The 24,329-nt window shown below is 44.6% G+C and overlaps 1 protein-coding gene across 1 annotated transcript in view; it reads left to right on the forward strand.

The window, feature by feature from the left end:
• Positions 1–24,329, forward strand: part of POLRMT (RNA polymerase mitochondrial) — a 1,430,506-nt gene that overhangs the window by 625,476 nt on the left and 780,701 nt on the right. Inside the window, exon 10 of the mRNA XM_044053892.1 lies at positions 22,955–23,743. Coding sequence (XP_043909827.1) covers positions 22,955–23,743 — 789 coding nt within the window. The remainder of the gene's footprint in view (positions 1–22,954; positions 23,744–24,329) is intronic.

Genomic DNA, 24,329 nt, shown 5'->3' on the forward strand with positions numbered 1-24,329 from the left:
CTAAATACATACCTGGATATACCAAAATTCAAAATGTTGACTTTACAGCAGCTTCTGCCCATGCTGGGCAAGAATGCTTGGCTTGTGACTTTAGTCTTAAAAGAGGCATACCTGCATGTCCCAATCAGACAAACATGCAGAAGATACCTCAGATTCAAGGCTGGCTCAATGCATTAGCAATTCTCTGCACTGCCCTTTGGCTTATCTACTGTGCCCAGGGTCTTCACAAAGTACCTGGCACCAGTAATTGCATTCTGCAGACAAAGAAGAATACAAATATACCCTTACTTGGACGACTGCCTCATTCAAGCAGAGAACAAGGACATTCTACTACAGCATCTGGCGTTTGTAAAGTGACTTTTAACATGCCTAGGATACACAATCAACGAAAAGAAATCAAAACTAGTACCCTCTCAAGAGATAATATTCCTGGGTGCAAGCTTAAATACAACTGCCCAGATGGCTTATCTCATGCCAGAAAAACAAAGGCAACTAACTACCTATTTCAAAATGTTGGCAACAAAGGCCCAGTTATCTGCAAGAAAAATTCTGCAGGCTTTGGGCTTCATGTTATCCTGCATCCTACTAATTCCATATGCAAGACTGTACATGAGGAAACTTCAGTGGTATCTAAAAAGTGTTTGGACTCAACATTGCCACAGCCTGGAAACAATGATTACTCTCATTCCCTGCCTGCAACAGGAGTTTTGATGGTGGGCGAAGGCTTGTCACCAGAACAAGGGGCAGCCTTTCACTTTACCTCCAGCCAAGCAGACATTAACAACGGATGCATCAGATTATGCATGGGGGGCCCACATGGCGGGAAGATGTATTCAAGACACATGGTCCTCCAACCAAATGCATCTACATATCAATCAAAAAGAGATGCTAGCTGTTCAAAATGCCCTGACAGCCTTCAAGGACCTCCTTCATCCGGGACAATTACTGATAGACAGACAACACCACGGTCATGTGGTATATAAACAAGCAGGGAGGCACTCATTCTTACCCCCGTTGCAGACTAGCCATGACTTTGTCGGACACAGCATTGACGTACCAAGTACATCTGCAGGCACAATTCCTGCCAGGAAAGAAAAATACTAAGCAGAAACCTCATGGATCCCCACGAGTGGCAATTGGATCCACAAGTCTTCAGCATGATAACAAGGAAATAGGGATGCCCGGATATAGATCTATTTGCCTCTCCTCACAACTACCAACTGAAAAGATTTTGCACAAGGACTTATCACAGGCAAGCATGGAAAGTGGACACCCTATCCTTCAGCTGGAAAAACTTAGTAGTATATGCCTTTCCTCCACTGCCTCTCCTCCCCAAGGTACTTCTAAAGGTCAGACAAGAGAAGCCAAAAATGATACTGATTGCCCCAGACTGGCCCCGCCAGTACTGGTATCCAATCCTAAGGAACTTGTCTCAATGCCTGGCTTGGACCTTACCTGAGATACCTCACCTACTGTCTCAACAAAACAATCAGATCCTGCACAGCCAACTCAGGACCTTAAACCTGGCAACATGGCGGATAATGTAATCATACTGAGCACACCTCTCACTAAAGCTGTGATGGATGTCATTTTGGAGGCCAGAAGGCCTAGTACTAGTAAATCTTATGCTGGTAAATGGAAGAGATTCTGTGCTTGGAACCAGGCACAAGGGATTGACACAGCTGTACCAAATATTCCTCAGATTTTGCAGTACTTGACTGAGATGCTGGACAAATGCCTATCTTTTTCATCAATTAAAATTCATGCCTTTGCCATTTCGGCTCATTACAATACAGAGCCACCAATCTTTTCTCACCCTTTGTTAAGGCAGTACCTCAGAGGAGCCAAAAACTTAAGGCCTCCAAGGAGATCACCAATACCTGCATGGGACCGCAATTATGTTTTGGAAAAACTCACCCTGCCTCCTTTTGAGCCAGCCGCTACTGCTTATATAAAATTTTTATCTTGGAAAACAGCTCTGCTCCTCGCAGTAACTTCTGCAAGACGAGTTTCAGAGCTACAGGCACTCATGGCTGTGGAACCTTTTACCATTTTTCATTCAGACAGGGTTTCTCTGAGGACAAACCCCACTTTTATGCCTAAGGGTGGTGTCCAGTGTGGCCCTTAACCAAACTATTCATCTGCCAACTTTTTATCCAAATCCACAGAACAAGGGGGAAAGAATTCTGCATTCTTTGGACATTCACAGACAGCTTTGATTCTACTTGGACAGAACCAAAGTTTTCAGAAAGACAGAGCAATTACTAGTGGCATATGCTGCAGGATCACAAAGAAAGGCTATTTCAAAGCAGACTATTTCAAAGTGGATAGGCCACTGCGTTCCTTTCTGCTATTCACAACATGGCAAGCCAGTGCCTAAGGGCATTAAGCCACATTCATCCAGAGCAGCAGCCTTCCTCAGGGGAGTACCAACCAAAGCTATTTTAGAGGCTGCTACCTGGAGTTCAATGCACACCTTTACAAAGCACTATCATCTCCCACTCTACTCTAAATCCAGGGCAGGCTTTGCCACTGCAGTTCTGCAGGGCCTCATAGCCGCTCCTAATGCTATTTAGCTCCAGCCTCCCAACCATAGCTTTGGGACTCTACCCAAATGTAATGACTGCCACAGCGAAACACGAAGAACATAGTACAGATGTTCATCGTGCATACAGCTGCAGTCATAACAGATGGGTTCTCCTGCTGTCAGGCGGGTCCTCGGTCGGCCGAATTCCAAAGTGTAGGTCCGGCGTCGGTTGTCGTCACTTTTTCCCTGACGTCAGTGCGACAGGGGTATAAAGGAACCAGCCAACGCTATTTTCTTCAGTCTTTCTTGCCGCGCGATGCCTGAAGCAGAAGCAGTTCGCAAGTGCCGGTCGGCCAGCTCCTGAAATTACGAAATTACGAAATTTGGAAACCGAAGTCTTCCTAAAAGCTAAGTACCCCGTTGGGGAAACTTTTCTTGCCTCAGACCGATGTCAGACAAAGTTAATAATTGTATTTCTGGTGGGAAGCAAATACCGCATAAGGATTTCCATTCCCTTTGTATACCTTGTTTAGGCCCAGACCACGACGTCTCGGTCTGTCGCTTTTGTGCTACATTCAACAAACGCACTATTAAGCGTCGGGCGGAGTTCGCCCAGCATTATTTTGGGAAAGCATTTAACTATACTATGTCGTCGGATACTCCGACTCCGGTTTTGTCTAAAAAACGCAAAGACAAGGACCGACACACAAGGTCCGCGGCCTCTACCGACACCACTCCAAAGCCAACTACACGTGGTCTGGTTCTCAGTGAGGCACCTACGCAGCCCCTGATTACCGACGACACTTCTTTGACGGTGTCTCCTGTGCCCGAGGTCGCAGGCTCCTCGGCCCACACCCCGACTACAGATACCGAAGCCACTCTTGGCGTTGAAACTCAGAATGTGGATAGGTCCACCTCCACTCAAGGTGTCTTCAGACCTTCCTCTTCTTTCTCCATCAAGGCTTTCACAAAGTCTAAAGCAACCATGCACTCTAAGAGACCAGCTACACAGGGCCCATCTCCAGGCCCCATGCCTAAGAAACAGATGCTTAAAATGGCTGAGGATTTAATTACTCTAATCAGAGGTTCTCAGCCCCCACCGGACAAAGGCCCAGAGTGGAGGAAGATTCCCCTCCTCTGATCAGGGCTCCATTATTTCAGAGCACTCTGATGATGACGAACATTCTTACTCCCCTTTTGAAGACTCTGATGCGGAGGAGTCCATCCCTTCTGTATCCCCCCCCTGAGGATTACTCATTTGGGGAAACTTTGCATACCTTAAGGGAACACTTCCACTGGGAAGGCCAGGATTATTCAGATTCCAAGAAAAGGCTCAGGGAATTTCTCTTGTTACCTCAGCATAGGCCTCTGGCTATTCCTCCTGTCTTGGACATTCTAGGTGATGTTTACTCGGAGGCCTGTCTTAACCCGGACTCTCTACCTCCAGCTCCAGTTAAGCCTGACAGGTACTATAGGGTTCCTGACTCACACCAATTTCTTTACAAAAGCCATGCTGCTGACCCAGAAACCATCTCACAGGGCCCCAAGAGAGTTAAGGCCTCCATTGCCAAAAATCCATTGCCTTCCGAGAGAGATTCCAGATCCTTAGAAAGGTGGGGAAAAAAGGTATATACCTCGGCTACCTTATCCATGAGGGCCTTAAACTGTCAGTTTCATATGCTAAAATACCAACAGTTTTTGTTATCACAATTGAAGAGTAAAATGTCACAACCTGAACAACCGGACCTGAAGGAGTTGCAGGATTTGATGCATAGTGCAGAACAAGTGGGTAAGCATACCTTACAATGTGGTTTTGATGCTCTAGAGGCCTCATGTAGAGCTGCTGTTACAGGATCAGTCATAAGTAGGCATGCCTGGCTCAAAGAACAAGCCTTGCCTGATCATGTCAAAGCTAAATTACTAGACGCCCCTCTTCAAAAGGATGTACTATTTGGTGCAAATGCTGAGGAGGTATTAAGGAAAATGGAGGAAAAGGCTAAATCAATGCAAACTGTGAAATAATTTCTACAGGTTCAACCCCCACGTTTTAGTAGAAATTGGCCTTCCAAAAACTGGTCCTTTCCTGCCACAGACAGACCCCAAAGAGGCAGATACAGGCGCCTGAGGGGCAGAGGACAATCCCAAGGATCGTATAGAGGCAGACAATGGCAAGCCCCTACACAAAGAGGTGGTGAGGACAACTCGCAATCTTTCAGAAAGCAAACCCAATGACTTTCCCTTTGCATGCCAACCAGATTTCAAATGGCAGCCCCCTTAGGAGGAAAGCTGGCATTATTCTCAAAAAATTGGCATGTTGTCACAAAGGATAAATGGATCCTGGACATTATAAACAAAGGCTACAAATTCCATTTTCACACCCTTCCAAAAATGAGAGGCATGCCAAACCTGCCACACAATCAAAGGGCAGAGGCACAAAAGCAAATTACAGATCTCATAAACATGAAAGCTATTCACGAGGTACCTACGCACGAACAAGGTCAAGGTTTTTATTCCAGGCTATTTCTGGTGCCAAGGAATGGAAAAGATTGGAGACTTATTTTGGATCTATCCATCCTAAACACATTTCTACTCGTACCAAAATTCAAGATGCTCACTCTACAGCAACTTCTTCCCATGCTGGGCAAGGAGTCTTGGCTGGTAACATTGGACCTCAAGGAGGCATACCTGCATTTTCCAATCAGACAAAATTGCAGAAGGTACCTCAGATTTCTTGCAGGTTCAACCCATTATCAATTCTCTGCATTGCCCTTTGGCTTATCTACTGCACCCAGAGTATTCACGAAATGCCTGGCATCAGTAATTGCCTACTGCAGACTTCAAGTGATACAAATATACCCCTATTTGGACGACTGCCTGATCCAAGTGGACAGCAAGCACATTCTTCTGAAACATCTGGCTTATGTAATAATGTTATTAAAATCTCTGGGATACACAGTCAACAAAATGAAATCAAGGCTAATACCCTCTTGGAAGATAGTTTTCCTGGGTGCCAAATTGGACACAAACACCCAGATGGCCTACCTCACGCCAGAGAAGCAGGGGCAACTAATACAATACTTCAGAACACTAGCAAATTGCACCAGGCTGACTGCAAGGAAAATCCTGCAGGCTCTGGGTTTCATGGCATCTTGCATCTTACTAATCCCATGTGCAAAGCTGCATATGAGGAAACTACAATGGTACCTGAAAAAGATATGGTCTCAACACAGCCACAGTTTGGAAACAATAATACCACTAATTCCATGTCTGCAAAAGGAATTTCTGTGGTGGGCTCAAGCATGTCAAACAAACACAGGTCTTCCATTCAGCAAGCCTCAAGCAAATCAAGTCTTCACAACAGACGCCTCGGACTACGCCTGGGGGGCACACATGACAGATCGGTGCATTCAGGGCAAATGGTCCCAAAAAGAAAAGCACCTTCACATCAATCAAAAAGAAATGCTAGCAGTAATAAATGCTATTATAGCTTTCAAGGACCTTCTACAACCAGGTCAATTATTGATAAGAACGGACAACACCACAGTTATGTGGTACATAAACAAACAGGGAGCAACACATTCTTGCCCCCTATGCAGACTGGCCATGTCACTTTGGAACATGGCCATGGACTTACAAATGGAACTACAAGCACAGTACTTGCCAGGCAAGGAAAACACACTGGCAGACAACCTAAGCAGGAATATGACAGATCCACAGGAATGGAAATTGCATCAAAAAGTTTTTACAGAAATAATCCAAGAATGGGGAAGGCCAGACATAGATCTCTTTGCCTCCCACAAGAATCATCAATTGACAAAATTCTGCTCAAGGATCTTCCATTCAAAGGCCTGGAGAGTGGACGCTCTTTCTTTCAGTTGGACATCAATGACAGTTTATGCCTTCCCTCCTCTTCCTCTGCTGCCCAAAGTTCTATTAAAGACCAAAGCAGACAGACCAAAGATGATTCTCATTGCTCCGGACTGGCCAAGGCAACACTGGTACCCACTCCTGAGGAGCCTGACACATTCCCCACCATGGACCCTGCCTCTAATGCCTATTCTTCTGACTCAGCACAGTTTCAAAACTTTTCACAGCCAGCTAAAAACACTCAATCTAGCCGCATGGAAGATTCCTTAGCATCACAACAGACCCTACTCTCCAAGGAGGTGCAGGATGTCATTTTGGAGGCCAGAAGGCCATCAACTAGAAAAGCTTACTCCGCAAAATGGAAACGTTTTTGTGTCTGGAATGAGAAAAAGGGCCAGGATCCTGGAAAACTGAATTTACCTCAAATACTACAATATTTGGCAGAACTGCTAAGCAGTGAACTTACTTTCTCCTCCATTAAAATACATGCCTCAGCCACTTCTGCAGAATACAACACTGATCCACCTTTATTCTCTCACCCTCTCTTAAGACAGTTCCTCAGAGGAGCAAAGAATTTAAGGCCTCCAAGGGAACAACAAATACCTGCTTGGGATCTTAATTTCATTCTGGAAAAATTGACCTTACCTCCCTTTGAGCCAGCTGCCTCATCAGATTTGCAATATTTGTCCTGGAAAACAGCTTTCCTTCTGGCTATCACCTCAGCTCGTAGAGTTTCAGAACTACAGGCTCTCATGGCTGTCCAGCCTTTTATCATCTTTCATCAGGACAGAGTTTCCTTACGAACCAACCCGTCCTTTATGCCTAAAGTGGTATCCAGGGTAGCTTTAAATCAGGCCATACATTTACCTACTTTTTATCCTAATCCTCAAAACAAAGGGGAGAGATTACTACATTCCTTGGACATCCACAGACAGCTGCGTTATTATTTGGACAGAACAAAGCCTTTCAGAAAATTAGAACAGCTCTTTGTGGCCTATGCGGTAGGAGCTCAAGGGAAGCCAATTTCCAAACAGACAATCTCAAAATGGATAGCCCACTGCATACGCTTTTGCTACTCCTTTCAGGGCAAAACTTTTCCTACAGGCATTAGAACTCATTCCACCAGGGCCACAGCCACCTCTGCAGCCTTCCTCAGAGGAGTTCCTACCAAGGATATTTTGGAAGCAGCCACTTGGAGTTCTGTGCATACCTTCTCCAAGCACTACAACCTACCATTATACTCCAAATCTAGAGCAGGCTTTGCCACTGCAGTCTTGCAGGGCATTTTGGCTCCTCCTAGTTCCAACTAGTGCCTACCACCCCTTCTTAGCTTTGGGATTCTACCCATCTGTTATGACTGCAGCTGTATGCACGATGAACATAGTACAGTTTTGTACCTACCATAAATGTAGATGTTCGAGTGCTAATACAGCTGCAGTCATAGCAGATGGGTTCTCCTGCCGTCAGGTGGGTCCTTGGTCGGCCGAATTCCAAAGTCTAGGTCCGGCGTCGGTTGTCGTCGCTTCTTCCCTGATGTCAGTGCGACAGGGGTATAAAGGAACCAGCCGATGCCATTTTCTTCAGTTTTTCTTGCCCCAGATGTCAGCTAATACAGCTGCAGTCCAGGTTTCCCTCCCTCCTTCCCCTCTTGGGACAGGCCTGTAGGCTAACACATCCTCATACAACCTGATTGGGGTTTTCATTTATGATGTATTTGCTTGCAACTACTGTATTTTGATTATATAGCACTGCATTATCACACAAATTTATTATTGCCTTCCTTCTGGGGGCACCTGACATCTGGGGCAAGAAAAACTGAAGAAAATGGCATCGGCTGGTTCCTTTATACCCCTGTCGCACTGACGTCAGGGAAGAAGCGACGACAACCGACGCCGGACCTAGACTTTGGAATTCGGCCGACCAAGGATCCGCCTGACGGCAGGAGAACCCATCTGTTATGACTGCAGCTGTATTAGCACTCGAACATCTACATTTATGGTAGGTACAAAACTGTACTTTGTGTACACTTACCATAAATGTAGATGTTCAAGTGTATTCACTGTTGCAGTCCAGGTTACCCACACACCATCCTCCTTATTCTTGCTGGAACTTATCTTTACTTCTCTAACCTATACAACCTAAGTGGTGTATTTGCTTGTTGTTTACATATTTGTAGCCTACCTTTTTGGGGGCACCTGACATCTGGGGCAAGAAAAACTGAAGAAAATGGCGTCGGCTGCATCTTTTATACCCCTGACGTCAGGGAGGAGGCGACAGCAACCAACGCTGGACCAGGACTTTGGAATTCAGGCCAACTGAGGGCAACCTGCCAGCAGGATAACCCAAATGTAATGACTGCAACAGTGAATACACTCGAACATCTACATTTATGGTAAGTGTACACAACTGTACTTTTTACTGTTGCATTTAAGTGTAGAATGCTACTACTTCTGCAACAGAATGTATGTCCATTTCTGAGCTCCCTTGTCACTTTACTTGTTTTCTTTCTAAGGGCTTCAGGTCACAGCTGTCTATGTCATCGTGCTTTGATGCCTGTGGGCACACAGCTTCTTTAAGAAGTAGAAATTTGGCTGGAGTTCTCATTTATGGTTCTGTTCTACTTCACCAAGGATGTACTTTTCTGTGACTGACATCTTATCTGCTTTACATAGCAGGATACAGTATAGATATTTAGTCCTTAACATTTCATTTAGTGCATCTCCAAAACTAGAATGAGAACTTTCCCTAAGCAAAGCCTTTATATCATGGTCTGATATGAATAACAGTTTTAAGGGGAATGGAAACAGTTTTGATGTCATGTTTTCAGCATTGCCCCACTTTTTTGAGACATATTATCATGTTGAAGGTTGTTGTCTATTGTTAAGGCTTACATATACCCATAACTTCATTAAGGTCCTTTTAAAAGTGTTAAGATTTTGTCATAGTTTAAGAACAGGAGACATTTCTTCCATAGATGTGGGATGTTTCAAAGATTCAATCCACGCTTCTAGAAGCATGAAAGCTGTTGTCCATTGTTGAAGGTTGCGTATACCCATGCATTTTTTTATGGTTGCTCTTAAAGTTATGAGGAGTTTGTCATTTGAAGTCATGACAATTATGTTCCAAAGAAGAAGAACTTGTTGGGTGATTAAATTCATACTTGGTACTGTGCTGATAATGAATATTTTATAGATGGATACTTTCTTACTCGTATCAGTCCTCTTATTAATACTCTCCAGACACAGAGTCTTGAAGAGAAAGTCTTTCAAGACTTAGAAAGCAATGCATATATTCAGTCATAAGGAGGCAGTATGGTGTTGAGAAGAGGGTCAGCTTTTGAAATGCATCTGATTAGCCCAGGTTACCAAGGTCACCTCCCCTATTACTGAAAAATCTTCCAACACTATCCGGCTGAACTGGGTGTTTCATTAAGAGAGGGCAGAAGGAAGCATCAATACTGCATGATTCACTGAAGGAGTGAGGTGTAAAGTGGAGTAATTGTCACCCGAGAGCAGTGTGACCTGCTGATTATTAGGTCATGTTGGAGGTTGTTCTTGCCACTGAAATTTGTTGAACAAAGGTGAGAGCGATCCTTGTCTGTTATTGTGCTTTGGTCTTTAATAACAGACTGCATCTTAAATGATTTCCCTAAGTACAGTAGGTGGCAGGGCCACCTGGCCTCCAAAATTAACCTTGTTGTATTTTTTTAAGGGCAAACTATTATTTTGCACCAGGAGTAGTTTGTGTTCCCTTTTTTTGGAGAACTGCTTGTCTTACAGTAAGATAACAGTACTACTCAGTTTGCAATCTGCAGCAAACTTAGTGAGCCATGGGCTGTCATTAGCAACCTATGTATCTGAAAAGAAGATTATCAAGCTGTAATCTCCGTAAAATAGTAACCAGCTTTGGTGAACATTACCTCCTCCTAGCAGATCAGTCTTGCTTCCTATCTAGAAGCAGAAAGATTGTCGTTGTCTCCCTGAACCTATTTCATAAAGATCTTTTCCGTAACTTTGATTTCTAGATGTTCTTCTAGTCATATACTGCTGTATCCATAACATGAGGGAGTCTGCCTGTGGTTGACTCATACGTCCAGCCATTTTACAAAAGTTAGCTGCTACTGCAAAGGTACATGCAATAGCCCGCATCTCTCAGTGTACATCGGCCATAAACGAAAGTCAGCACACACCTACCTCAGAACTTTTCTGCCACCTGTGTGACTGCCAGCTCCGGTTGAGCTCGCTTGGAGAAGTGACTTTGTGCTTGTCCATGTTCAGATAAGTACCCCATAAGGGTTTTTGGTTACCTTTTTGCTACTGTATTGTGGGTTAATGTCCGGTAGAAAGGGCAAGTGTTGGTGTGGAAGGCAAATTCCACATAAAGACTTGCACGAGCTCTGCCTGTTCTGTCTAGGCCAAGACCATGACCACACCACTTGTGAAATCTGTCAGGATTTTGTTCCCAAAACTCTTAGGAGCTGTTTTGCTGCATTAAAATTGTATCTAGAGAATCAGCACTTGCAATGCTTAGCCAGAGACATGGACCCAATGTCAGGAACCTCGGAAGAGCCGTCTGCAAAAAAGGCCAAGAAATCTCAGCCTGATCCTACTGCTGTGCCCTCTATTCTGACCATACTTCTTGAGGCCAGTGATGGGCTGGAGAGTGAGTTGGAATCTACAGACCTTCCACTGATGGGTACCTGGGAGGAAGCTGTCAAAGAAGCTGCTAGAACGTCCCAGAGGGAGTCACAGGTGTCCGACTCAGGCCCTCCTTCCCTGTGTCACATAACAGATACGTCTGTGTCGGATTCTCCCAAAAGAAGAAGCAAAAATCAAAACATATTGCTCCTTCTCTACCGTCCATACCATCTGACTAGGCGCCTAACTGGCAGGCCTTTACTCAGGGGCTACTTAATGTCTTCCTTGCATTATGCCAGGCCTCTACTCCTGAGGGATGAATCCCTAACTTACATATCCCAAATTGCCTCCCCTCTGGGGTATGCTTGTCCAGAGGAGGAATCAAATGGAGCTGATTCCCCAGGGGAAGACATTACCTTTGGGGAAACAGTAGTGCAAATGAAGGACTTTTTTTTAAGTGGGACTGCAGTCATGTTGCTGAGACTCAAAAGAGGTATTATGACCTCTACAAATGGAGTCCCCTATCTGTCTGCAGTTCCTCCTGTGCATCCTGCCTTTTTGGATGCTTCCTTGGCTGCCTGTAAAGATCCAGATTCACAACTCCATGCACCTAAGCACCCAGGAAGATTTAATAAAGTCCTTGAAGATGCAAAATTCCTCTTTAAGGCCCCTTCTGCAGACCCAGCCACGACTTCTGTGGCTGCAGATAAAACTTCCAGACTTCTGCCTTCCACTTCCCTCAGATAAGGAAAGCAGAATAATGGAAAGACTAGGCAAAAAAGTATATACCTCTGCCACTTTAGCTGTGAGAGCCATAAATAACCAAACACATGTGAACAAATATTCCTTGGCCCTTCTTACTGATGCTATTAAACAATTGGGTGACCTTCCTGATTCCCCTATTAAAGTTAAGATCCCTAGTCTGTTAAATTCCTGTTGTCAAGTAACTAGACACTCCATTAAGTGTAGTTTTGATGCAGTGGATGCTTCATCAAGAGCTGCGGCCGGAGGCTCTGTCATCAGGAGATATTCCTGGCTTAGGCTACAGCCTCTGCCTGATGACATTAAGTCAAAACCCATGGATGCTCCCTTGGATAGCAAGGCTTTGTTTGCTTCAGCAGCTGCTGAACTCTTTAAGGCCCTTCAGGTTAAGGGTAAGAGCTCCAGGACCTCAGGCAACTATTTGTCTCCCAGATCCCTGCTTGCAGAGGAACTGTCCAGCTAAAACTACCTTTGTGAGAAGGCCTTCCAGACACATGCTACCAAAGGGAAAAAAGATTCTAGGAAGCAGAATCCCTCCAGGTCTTCTCCCCCTACTCCAGTTCAAAAACAGCCTTTTCAGGCCAAGCCTGATAGTCTGTGACTACCAGGTCTTAAGCCCAGACACCCCCCTCTCCATGAGTCTCTCCCTGTTCTTCCCTGCTTGGAAACAGGTTACCCAGTACTCTCTATAATAAAACTAGGTTATTTCCTGATGTAGGAAACCAGGCCTACCTTCAGAGGCATTCCTCAACCCCCTCAAGACCAAATGGCTTCCTTTCCCCCAGTTCAGCAGGCCGTCCTCTCTGAGGGCACAATTCAAGAGGTACTTCCACAATCAAGAGGGAAAGGATGCTACTCCAGGATGTTCCTGGACCCCAGGAAAGAAGGTTCCTGGAGACCTGTCTTGGATTTGTCCTAAGTAAACACATTCCTCAAGGTCCCTCTTTTCAGATGCTAACCCTTCCTACTCTCCTTCCCCTTATCCTCCCTCAGGCTTTCATGGTGTCCTTAGATGTAAAGGATGCCTTCTTAAATATTCCAGTCCATTCTCTTTTCAGGAAATCCCTTTGTTTCTCAGTGGGATCTGCACATTTTCAGTTCTGTGCTTTGCCATTTGGTCTCTCTATAGCCTCAAGAGTGTTCACAAAGTGTCTAGCCCCAAGTCACTGCCATTGCCCGGAATGCAGGGGATCCAACTCTTCCCCCAACTGGACGATATCCTCATCCAGGTATCATCCCCACAGTTATTTCAGCAACATCTAGATATCATCATCTCCTTTTTGAGGCACCTGGGGTTCACCATAAACCTTCACAAATCCTCCCAGACACCCTCTCAGGATGTGTTTTTAGGATGCAGGATTTTAACAGGACAAATGATGGCCTGTCTGTCTCCAGACAAGATTCTGTCCCTTGCCTCCTATTTACAGGCAAATTTCCCTCTCCAATCCCAGTCTGCCAGGGAGATGTTCTTCATGTTTCACTGTTGCAGTCATCACATTTGGGTAATCTGCTTGCAGTAGCCCTCAGCTGGCCTGATTAACAAAGTCTTGGGTCCTGTGTCAGTTGCTGTCCCTTCTTCCGTGATGTCAGGGGTACAAAACATGCAGCCGACACCATTACATCAGTCTTTCTTGCCGTGCGGTGCTCAAAGCAGAAGCAGTTCGCAAGTGCCGGTCGGCCGACTCATGAAATTTTCGTTTTCGAGTTTCAGAACATAAGTATTCAACTTAAAGCTAAGTACCTCCTTGGGGAATCTTTTTCTTGCTCTAAACTGATGTCAGTAAAAGTAAATAATTGCATTACCTGTGGAAAGCAAATACCTCATAAAGATTTTAATTCGTACTGTATTCCTTGCCCTAGGCCCTGACTATGATGTACCTCGCTGTCGGTTTTGTGCCTTATTTAAACTACGATCTGTCCGTCAGTATATTTTCATTTCTAAATATTTTGGTGCTCGGTTCAATTATCCAGATATGTCTTCAGTAAGCCTTCCGACTACCAACATTCCGAAAAAAAACACAAAGATAAAGACATACACAGGCCGCCTAGGTCCAAAGCTGCCGACGACACTTCTCCTAAGCCAGTCGCCAGTCCGCCGGTACTCGAGGTGCTTTCGCAGCCCCTGATACCCGCTACTTCAGATTCGCAGGCCTCTACTGAGACCCATTCGGAGTCCAGTATGCCGCGAAATGCTTCAGTGGTGGAACCTGCGGATGTCTCTACCTTGGATGGGTCCGGAGCCGCTGTGCAGGCACCGGCTTCTGAGGGTGTATTCAGGCCTACTGACTTGCATATTAAACGGACGTCATCTTATTCTTCAAGGCCTAAAACTCATACCATGCCTAGAAAACTGACGCCCAGGCTGCATGGTCAGGCCTCTATGCCTAATAAACAAATGATAAGAATGGCTGAAGATCTTATTACTTTAATCAGGGGAAGCCAGCCTTCCCCCTCTAAGAGAACTAGGGCTGAGTTTGCTTATGATAATTCTGACCAGTATTCTGAATTTTCTGTTTCTTCTGATGACCAGGATTTACTCTTATCTAACTATGAGGATTCTGATGCTGAGCACTCTATTCCCTCTGCTTCTTCCCAAGAGGATTTCTCTTTTGGTGAAACCTTGCATACTCTCAGGGAGCATTTTCATTGGGAAGGTTAGGATTTCTCTGATTCTAAAAAGAGGCTTAGGGATTTCTTACTACTGCCCCGGCACAGGTCTTTAGCCATACCTCCTGTACTAGACATTGTTGATGATGCCTTTTCAGAATCTAGCTGGGCCTCTGACTCTTAACCTCCTGCTCCCAGAAAACCTGACAGATATTACAGGGTCCCTGACTCTCACAAGTTCCTTTATAAAAATACTACTGCGGACCCTGAGACCATTTCACAGGGACCCAAGGGTATTAAAGCTACTACTGCCAAAAATCCTACCCCCTCTGATAGAGACTCCATGGAGCTAGATAGATGGGGTAAGAAGGTATACACTTCTGCAACTTTTGCCATTAGGGCTTTAAACTGCCAGTTTCATGTGTTAAAATATCAGCAGCATATTATTGGACTGCTTAAACAGAAAATTATGTTGATTCCTGATTGTGCTGAAAATAGGGTTGCCACCTTCGTTCACGGCTAAAACCGGAGCCACGCCACGCCCCTCGCGTCACCAGTAACCCCGCCCGCCCCACCCCCTCTCCCGCCAACATACCGCCCATTTTGTGATGTCACGACAGCATCACTCAACGGAACGCTCTTTTTCGTTCCGCTTGCTTTTGGCTGATTTGCTATGCTTTTCTGTAAGAAAAGCATAGTAAATCCGATCAACGGAACGCCTCTTTTTTGCTCCCCGCTTTTGGCTGATTTGCTATGCTTTTCTGTAAGAAAGCATAGTAAATCAGCCGATTTACAAACTCCGATAGTCTGTTTCCTTTTTGAAACAGAATACCGGAGTTTGTACAGTGTTTTCCGGACTACCGGAGAATCAGTTTGATTTCCTGATAGTCCGGAAAAAAAACGAAGGGGTGGCAAGCCTAGCTGAAAATAAGGATTTACTGCACTCAGCTGAACAAGTTGGAAAACATACTTTGCAATGTGGTTTTGATTCACTAGAGGCATCTTGCAGGGCTGCTGTAACTGGGTCTGTACTTAGAAGGCATGCTTGGCTTAAGGAGCAATCCTTGCCAGATCATGTTAAAGCAAAATTACAATTACTGGATGCTCCCTTAAACCAGGACCACCTGTTTGGCAACAAGGCAGAATAAGTTCTTAAAAAGATGGAGGAAAAAGCAAAATCTATGCAAACTGTTTTTTAAAAGTACAACCTCCAAGGTTTCGTAGGCATTGGCCTTCCAAGAATTGATCCTTTCCTGCCTCTTCCAGAACTTCTCAGTCCAAACCCAGATCCAGCAGAGCTCCCAGGCTTCAGTCCCAGGGTATGCACAAGACTAAGCAGTGGGGGGCCTCCACTTCCAAATCTGGGAGTACTAAAACTCCCCCCATGGTAAACTGTCTCAATGACTTATTTTTAAAACTTCCAAGCACTTCTCAACTAACTGCCCCATTTGGGGGGAAAGATTGCTCTTCATGCATAGAACTGGAAACTCATTACCCAGGACAAATGAGTTCTAAATATAGTTTCCCAGGGATACAGATTTCCCTTCCACACGTTACCATCACCAAGCGGATGACCAGATCTACCCCTAATTCAGTGGGCAGAGGCCCAAAAGCAAGTACTTTCTCTCTTAAGCATGGGGGCTTTTCAGTTGATACCAGAAGAGGAAAAGGGACAAGGTTTGTACTCGAGACTTTTCCTGGTACCCAGGAAAGACAGTTCATGGCATCCTATCCTGGACCTGTCTACTCTAAACACCTTTTTGGTGATTCCAAAATTCAAGATGTTGACTCTTCACCAGTTGCTTACAATGCTTGGCAAAGACGCCTGGTTGGCAACACTAGATTTAAAGGAAGCATACCTGCACATCCCAATCAGGGAGTCTTGCAAAAGATACCTACACTTCAGTTCTCTGCACTGCCCTTTGGCTTATCTACTGCACCCAGGGTATTCACAAAGTGCCTAGCTCCAGTCATTGCATTTTGCAGGCAAAGAAATATTCAGATATACACCCTTACCTGGGCGATTGTTTAATTCAGGCAGAAAGCCAAGACATACTTTTGAATCATCTAGCCTTTGTGCAAAGGGTGCTAACTTGTCTGGGGTACGCCATAAATGAAAAGAAATCACACCTGGTACCCTGTCAACAATTTATATTCCTGGGAACAAGCTTGAATACATCTTCCCAGATGGCTTTCCTCACGCCAGAGAAACAAATTCATTTGACAACCTACTTTAAACAAGTGGCCACAAAAACCCTGCTATCTGCAAGGCAAATACTATAAGCCTTTGGGGTTCATGGCCTCCTGCAGTCTTCTAATTCCATATGCAAGACTGCATATGAGGAAACTACAATGGTATCTAAAAAGCCCATGGTGTCAACATTGTCAGGATCTACAAGCAATGATTCCTATCATACCTTGCCTACGCCTAGAGTTTCTTTGGTGGGAAAAGTCCTGCCACCAAAACAAGGGACAACCATTCACAATTCCCCCCTGCCGCCCAAACCCTAACAACAGATGCATCAGACTATGCATGGGGGCTCACCTGACAGGGAAGTGCATTCAGGGCAAATGGAACCCAAATAAATTGCACCTGCATATCAGTCAAAAAGAAATGTTAGCTGTACAGAGTGCTCTGACAGCCTTCAAGGACCACATTCTTCCAGGACAATTAATGGTAAAGGAGGACACCACTGTTATGTGGTACATAAACAAGCAGGGAGTTACATATTCTTACCCCCTCTGCAGACTAGCCATGGCATTGTGAAACACAGCCCTGAGCTACCAAGTGAATCTACAAGCTCAATTCTTGCCAGGAAAACTAAATACACTGGCAGACGAACTAAGCAGAAACCTCATGGACCCACATGACTGGAAACCGGAACCAAGGATTTTCAACATGTTGACAAGCAAGTGAGGGAGCCCAGATATAGACCTGTTTGCCTCCCCCCAGAACTATCAATTGGACAAATGTTGCACAAGGACTCCCCACAAACAAGCTTGGAAAGCAGATGCTCTGTCCTTCAGCTGGAAAAACTTATCAGTTTCTGCCTTTCCTCCTCTGCCTCTGCTCTCCAAAGTAGTACTAAAGATCAAACAAGACAAACCAAGGACGATTTTGATTGCACCAGACTGGCCACGCCAACACTGGTACCCCCTCTTGCACAGTGTGTCACTGTTGGCCCCATGGCACCTGCCCCAGACTCCTACCCTATTGTCTCAGCAGAAGAACCAGATCCTGCACCCTTAGCTTCAAACACTGAACCTAGCAGCTTGGCTAATTACCTAATCTCTCCTTTACCATCACTCAGTAAACCAGTGATGGATATCATTTTAGAGGCAAGGAGGCGTAGTACTGTATGTAGTAGAAAATCTTATGCTGAAAAATGGAAAAGATTCTTTGCCTGGAACCATTCTCAAGGGATGAGCAGAGCAGTGCCCAGTTTACCTCAGATTTTGCAATACTTAACTGAGATGCTTCACAAGGGCCTGTCTTTCTTCTCCATCAAAATTCACGCCTCAGCCATTTCAGCTCATTATAGCACATAACCTCCCCTCTTCTCTCATCCACTGCTCAAGCAGTTCCTCAGAGGGGCCAAAAATTTACGACCACCCAGGAGAGCTCCAACTCCAGCCTGGGACCTTAACTTTGTACTGGAAAAACTCACTCTTCCTCCTTCCGAGCCAGCTGCTACTGCAGCCTTAAAATTCCTTTCTTGAAAAACAGCTTTCCTTTTACAATCACTTCAGCAAGAAGGGTATCTGAATTACAGGCCATCATGGCAGTGGAGCCTTTCATCATCTTTCATGTGGACAGGGTGTCTCTCAGTACCAATCCCTCCTTCATGCCCAAGGTGGTATCCAGTGTGGCCCTCAGTCAGTCCATTCATTTGCCAACTTTCTTTCCTAATCCACAGAACAAAGGGGAATGGATACTGCACTCCTTAGATGTGCACACACAACTTAGATTCTACTTGGACAGGGCTAAACCTCAAAGGAAATCTGACCAACTGTTAGTGGCATTTGCTGCAGGGGCAGAGGGGAAGGCTATTTCAAAGCAAACCATTTCCAAATGGACAGGCCATTACATTCATTTCTGCTACATGCACCATGGAAAACCTATCCCACAGGGGATTAGACCCCACTCCACCAGGGCTGCATCTACCTCTGCAGCCTTTCTCAGAGGCGTTCCTACCAGGGACATCTTAGAAGCTGCTACCTGGAGTTCTGTACATACTTTCACCAGGCATTACCATCTGCCAGTTTTCTCTTAGTCCAGAACTGGAGTCTTGCAGTGCCTTATAGCTGGTCCTAATGCTATCTAAATTCCTCCTCCCATCCTTCGCTTTGGGAATCTACCCAAATGTGATGACTGCAACACTGAAACACGAAGAACATAGTACAGTTGTGTACACTTACCATAAATGTAGATGTTCGAGTATATTCACTGTTGCAGTCCTGGTTACCCTCCCTCCAGCCTCCTTACTTCCTTTGGCTATACCTCTACTCTCCTTTATTATGCTCAAAAGCTTTTTGGTGTATTTGCTTTTTTGTTGGAGGTATAACCTTGTATATTTATAGATTTAATTGCATCCCATTAGGGGGACACCTGACATCTGGGGCAAGAAAAACTGATGTAATGGCATAGGCTGCATGTTTTATACCCCTGGCGACCTGACGTCACAGAAGAAGGGACAGCAACCGACGCAGGACCCAAGACTTTGTTAATCAGGCAGACTAAGGACTACTGCAAGCAGATAACCCAAATGTGATGACTGCAACAGTGAATGCACTCGAACATCTACATTTATGGTAAGTGTACACAACTGTACTTTTCTGAGGCTCCTGGGATTCATAGCCTCCACCATTCCCATGGTATCCTTTGCAAGGTAACACACGAGGAAATTCCAATGGTACTTAAGGACAGTCTGGAAAAACCACCTGCACCCTGTGGAGTTTGTGGCACTCCTGCTTCCCTGCCTTTCCGGGGAACTAAATTGGTGGATTGCCCAGATCTCTGCAGATCAGGTCTTCCTCTGCAGCCCATTCCCCCCAACCAGGATCTGTACACATATACTTCAGACTCTGTTTGGGGTGCAACCTCAGGAGAATGTAAAGTGAGAGACACTTGGACCCTGGGCCAACAGAGGGAACACATCAATATCAAGGAGATGAGAGCCTTGATATTGGACCTCCAAATCTTCAAGGATCAGATTCTACCGCATGTGTTGAGATGGTCCACAGACAGTACCACTTTGCTGTGGTAAATCAGCAAACGGGGGGGGGCAGGGGGTCAAAGTCCTACCTCTTAGATTGGCTCTGCAGGCATGGGAAATTGCCCAACAGAGACATGTAAACCTCCTAGCCATCTACATACCTTCTGCAGAAAATGTGATGGCAAATGCTCTAAGCAGGACCTTGTCTCAGTCCCACAAATCAATGCTAAACAGGGATGTGCTCCTGGACCTGGTCCATCAGTGAGGTATACCTTAGACAGACCTTTTTGCCTCCCCCATGAATAGGCAACTCCCAACCTTCTGCAACAGGATACCCTCTCCAGGGGCATGGAGGGTGGATGCTCTTTCCTTCCCATGGAAGGGGGTGTTCTGTTATGCATTCCCCCCTTCCCTCTCTTACAAAAAGTTCTGCTGAAGATTCATAGAGAGCAATCTCAAATCTTGTTGGTGACCCCCTTTTGGCCAAGGCAGCATTGGTTCCCCCTATTCTTATTACATCATCTAGCTGAGGGCAGTCACCACAAGGTACCCCACTGGATGGACATGTTCACACAGGAGAAGGGAACTCTTATGCACCCCCAGATATCCACCTTGAACCTTACACTGTGGGTAATAGGGCATTGATTCCCTTCAGACACCTTTACACCGAAGATGTGCTTCAGGTTCTGCTGGAGGCCAGAAAACCCACTACTAGAAATCCTGTCCATCCAAGTAGAAAAAACTTTTCAGTTTCTTGTCTAAAACAAAATGTCCAACCACTGACTGTAGAACCTCCAGTGGTTTTGTCTTACCTGTGTGAACTGATGAACTCTGGCTTGTCATACTTTTCAATTAAAGCACACCTATCTGCCATCGCAGCATGTCTACCTCTTGCCCCCCCTCTAGCTTTCAGACTGGAAGTTAAGCTCTTTTTAAAGGGGGTACTACATATTAGACCTCCAAGGAAGCCCATTTCCCCCCCTTGGGATCTTAATCTTGTGTTGGAAAAGCTGACCTTACCGCCCTTTGAGCCAGCCAAGGACTGATGTCTACAGCACTGTACATGGAAAACTATCTTCTTGGTGGCCATTACTTCAGCCAGACGGGTCTCTGAACTGCAAGCCCTCATGGCCTGTCGCCCTTTCACAGTTTTCCACAAAGACAGAGTTTGCTTATGCACTAACCCATCCTTCATGCCCAAAGTAGTTAATGAACTTTCCCTGAATCAGGCCACCAATCTTCCTACCTTCTTCCCTTCACCTCAAACCTCTGCAAAAAGGATCCTTCACTCCTTGGATGTACATAGACAACTCAGATAGTATTTGCCAAGGATGAAATCCAATCATAAATCTGATAGGGTATTTTTCTCCTGTAACCCAAGAGCCCTGGGACACCCTGTTTCCAAGCACACCATTTCATTATGGATCTCTCAAACTATTTTCTTTTGCTACACAGCCCATGGCAAAAGGCTTCCCTTCCCAGTCAAGGCACACTCCACTAGGGCCATGTCCTCCTCTGGTGCCTTCTTTAAGGGTTTGGATACAGCTGCCATTTTAGAAGCAACTACATTGTCATCTCTCCACACTTTCACCAAATACTATTAAGTTGGACATCATTTCCAGGTCCAGAGCAGGATTTGCCAGGGCCATTCTTCATGGCTTTGTGGAAAATGTCTCTGTTCCTCCACCCAGTTAAATGTCTCTGTTCCTCCACCCATTTCTTAATAGCATGAGCTTTTGCACTCTCCCTCATGTTATGGATACAGCAGCATATCGATAGAACATAGTGTAGTTGTCTAAAATCTTACCATAACTTTAGATGTCCTTCTCTCCTATATGCTGCTGTATAGTTTCCCACCCTGCCTTCCTCCGATACTTGCCTGACTCTTGAGTACCCACTCCATAGTCACTGGTTTCAGGCGGCATCCATTTCTGAGGTAGGTGCGTGCTGACATCCTCTTTATAACTGATGTTTGTTTATGGCCGACATACGCTGAGAGATGTGGGGCATCACATGTACCTTTGCAGTAGCAGCTAACTTGTAAAATGGACAGACATACAAGTCAACCACAGGCAGACTTCCTTATTATGGATACAGCAGCATATAGAGGAAAAGGGCATCTAAAGTTATGGTAAGATTTTACACAACTATACTTTCCTGGATCATTTCTAGAGTCTTCCTTCTGGACATAGCCATTGTGTCCTGGCATAGTTTGGGGAAAAGGTCTGTGGGGACCTATCTGTTTAGTAAGATGTAAAGGGATGGTCCCTAGGTTATATTTTTTGGTACAGAGATAGTCACTAGGTTATATATTTTGGTACTGAGGAAATGTTTTGGGATGTTTTTGTTACACATTTGAATAATGCTAGATTGGGGGGGTCCTTAAACCAGTTTTCAGACTGTGTGACTCTGGCCAAGACACTTAACCAGACATTGCTCCTAATCTGAGTCTGAAAAGGGTCCATGCTGGATCAGTGCTCTACCCTGGTTAACTAATAAATTAAAAAGAAAAAAAAGATACTTGCCCCACTCTATTCAGTCAGGAAAACCTCAAAATTGCACACCTTCCTTATTTAGACTTCTGACAGTAAGTAGAGACACCCTCATTCCATTACTCTGCTTGGGTTATAATTTAGACAGTTCATTAACTTTGTTTAAAAAGGCACCATGTGGATGGCAGATTTCCTGTCTAGGATGAAAACTCCCGAGTGGAGAGGTGAAACCCTTTGCTTGCAAAGCATGATGGTGTGCAGAACATCTCTGGCCATGTAGATGCACAATTAATATTGCTTGGCAGGCAGCAGCTGTGAAGGTAAACATTAAAGTCCAATATATTTTGTCTAAATCAGGATGCTGTATTTGGTGAGGACAAGATCCCTGTCAGTATGGGAGTCTTTCTTGAGACAAACAGGGCTGCAGAGAGTATCACCAAACAGTGTTACAGAGGATTAAAGTCTTAATTTTCAGTCATTATTACATTGTTCTTTGATGCTACTTCAGGAACATTAACACAGTCTTCAATACAGACTGCTGGTTGCTCTTTCAGCTGTTTATGGTCTTTGTTCTGTTGCATTTGAACCTGCCCTGAGGTCAAACATGGCAATAGTGTGGAGACGACACTTAACAGGATGTATTGCACCAATATATTCCCAGGTAGCATTGATTTAATGCCAGTGGTCACTGCCCAGAATACGTATGTCAGTGCAGAGTACGTTTAAATAACATAAGTGGTGTCACTGAAGATTATAAAGGGGACAGTACAGTAATGTATGTAAGGTGAAGTATTTTAATTGGATACAACTTGCTAAATATTTACAGCTGTTTTTTTTTTTTTCTAGGTTGGATTTATAAAACCTCATCCCATTCTCACCCAGATCCTGGCTGAAGCAGTGGAGCCTACACTGACATTTGATGTTTATGTTATGCCAATGCTTTGTCCACCAGTGCCATGGACCTCTCCTCATTTTGGTGGATATATCCTTTCCCCTGCCAAGCTAATGCGCAGTGTGGAGGGTGCCATTCAGCACCAGCTGTTGCTAGAGAACTGCAGGAGTAGTGATCTATATGCTGTACTTGATGCACTGAACCAGCTGGGAAACTGTGCCTGGAAGATAAATCAACCAGTTCTTGACATAATTGTTTCTATCTTCAATGACAAGGGTAATGAGAGCCTAGATATTCCTCCTCCACTATCAGAAGCACCAGAGATTCCCAAGTTCAGCCCTAAACAAAATTACAGCCTCTTAGATAAATCACAGTTAAAGCGTGCAATCACCCAGTGTAGGAAGAAAACAGCAGAAATGCACAGTCTGAGAATGGACACCTTGTATAAACTGTCAATAGCTAATCATATGAGGGATTCAATTTTTTGGTTCCCACATAATATGGACTTCCGGGGACGGACATACCCATGTCCACCCCATTTCAATCATTTGGGTAATGATGTTACCAGGGCCATGTTACTGTTTGCCATCGGAAAGCCATTAGGCAAGCATGGTTTGAACTGGCTAAAGATTCACCTTGTCAACTTAACTGGCTTAAAGAAAAGGCATTCCCTCAAACAGAGATTAGAATATGCAAATGAGATAATTGATGACATTCTAGACTCTGCTGATAATCCCCTGACAGTAAGTGATATTTCATGCAATTTTTTAAATTTAACCAATAAGAAGTATGTGTTACTAAACTGTAGTTTTCTTTTGGTTAAGCTTATTTGTATAGTTAAAAGATGTTGATTTGATATTACTACTATTTTTCATAGTACAGTATGTAAGCATAGTGTTGACCTGAATGTCATGCCTTTTTTTTTTTTTTTTTTTTTTTTTTTTACTGCTGCTGAGATATGAAAGTCCAAGAGGTGGTCTTCAAGGATTCCCCCAGCCTAGTGCATTAAATGGTAGTAGTTAGATGCACTCAAAACATTTTTACAAAGATAATGTCTAGAGCCCCCTTTGACATATTCCTGTTTTAATCTTAAGTGCAAGTTTACCTTAAAGAAGTTGTGTTTTGCATCTCAGAAGACTTCTGAATTCTGTTTCACAAACTGTTTCAGACTGGAGCACAGTATTTGCTCATCAGTATGTCAGTGTCACACTTCATCACTTCGTACAGACTGTGCATATTCTTAAATTAACTGTTTCCAAAAAATATGCATACCTTCAAAGAGAGGAAATATCACTGGCTTGCTTCTTTTAATTTCAGTTTAAGAAGAGG

Source organism: Protopterus annectens, chromosome 13.part0 (assembly GCF_019279795.1).
Source record: "Protopterus annectens isolate FY-2018-M chromosome 13.part0, PAN1.0, whole genome shotgun sequence".
NCBI classification, from domain to species: Eukaryota; Metazoa; Chordata; order Ceratodontiformes; family Protopteridae; genus Protopterus; species Protopterus annectens.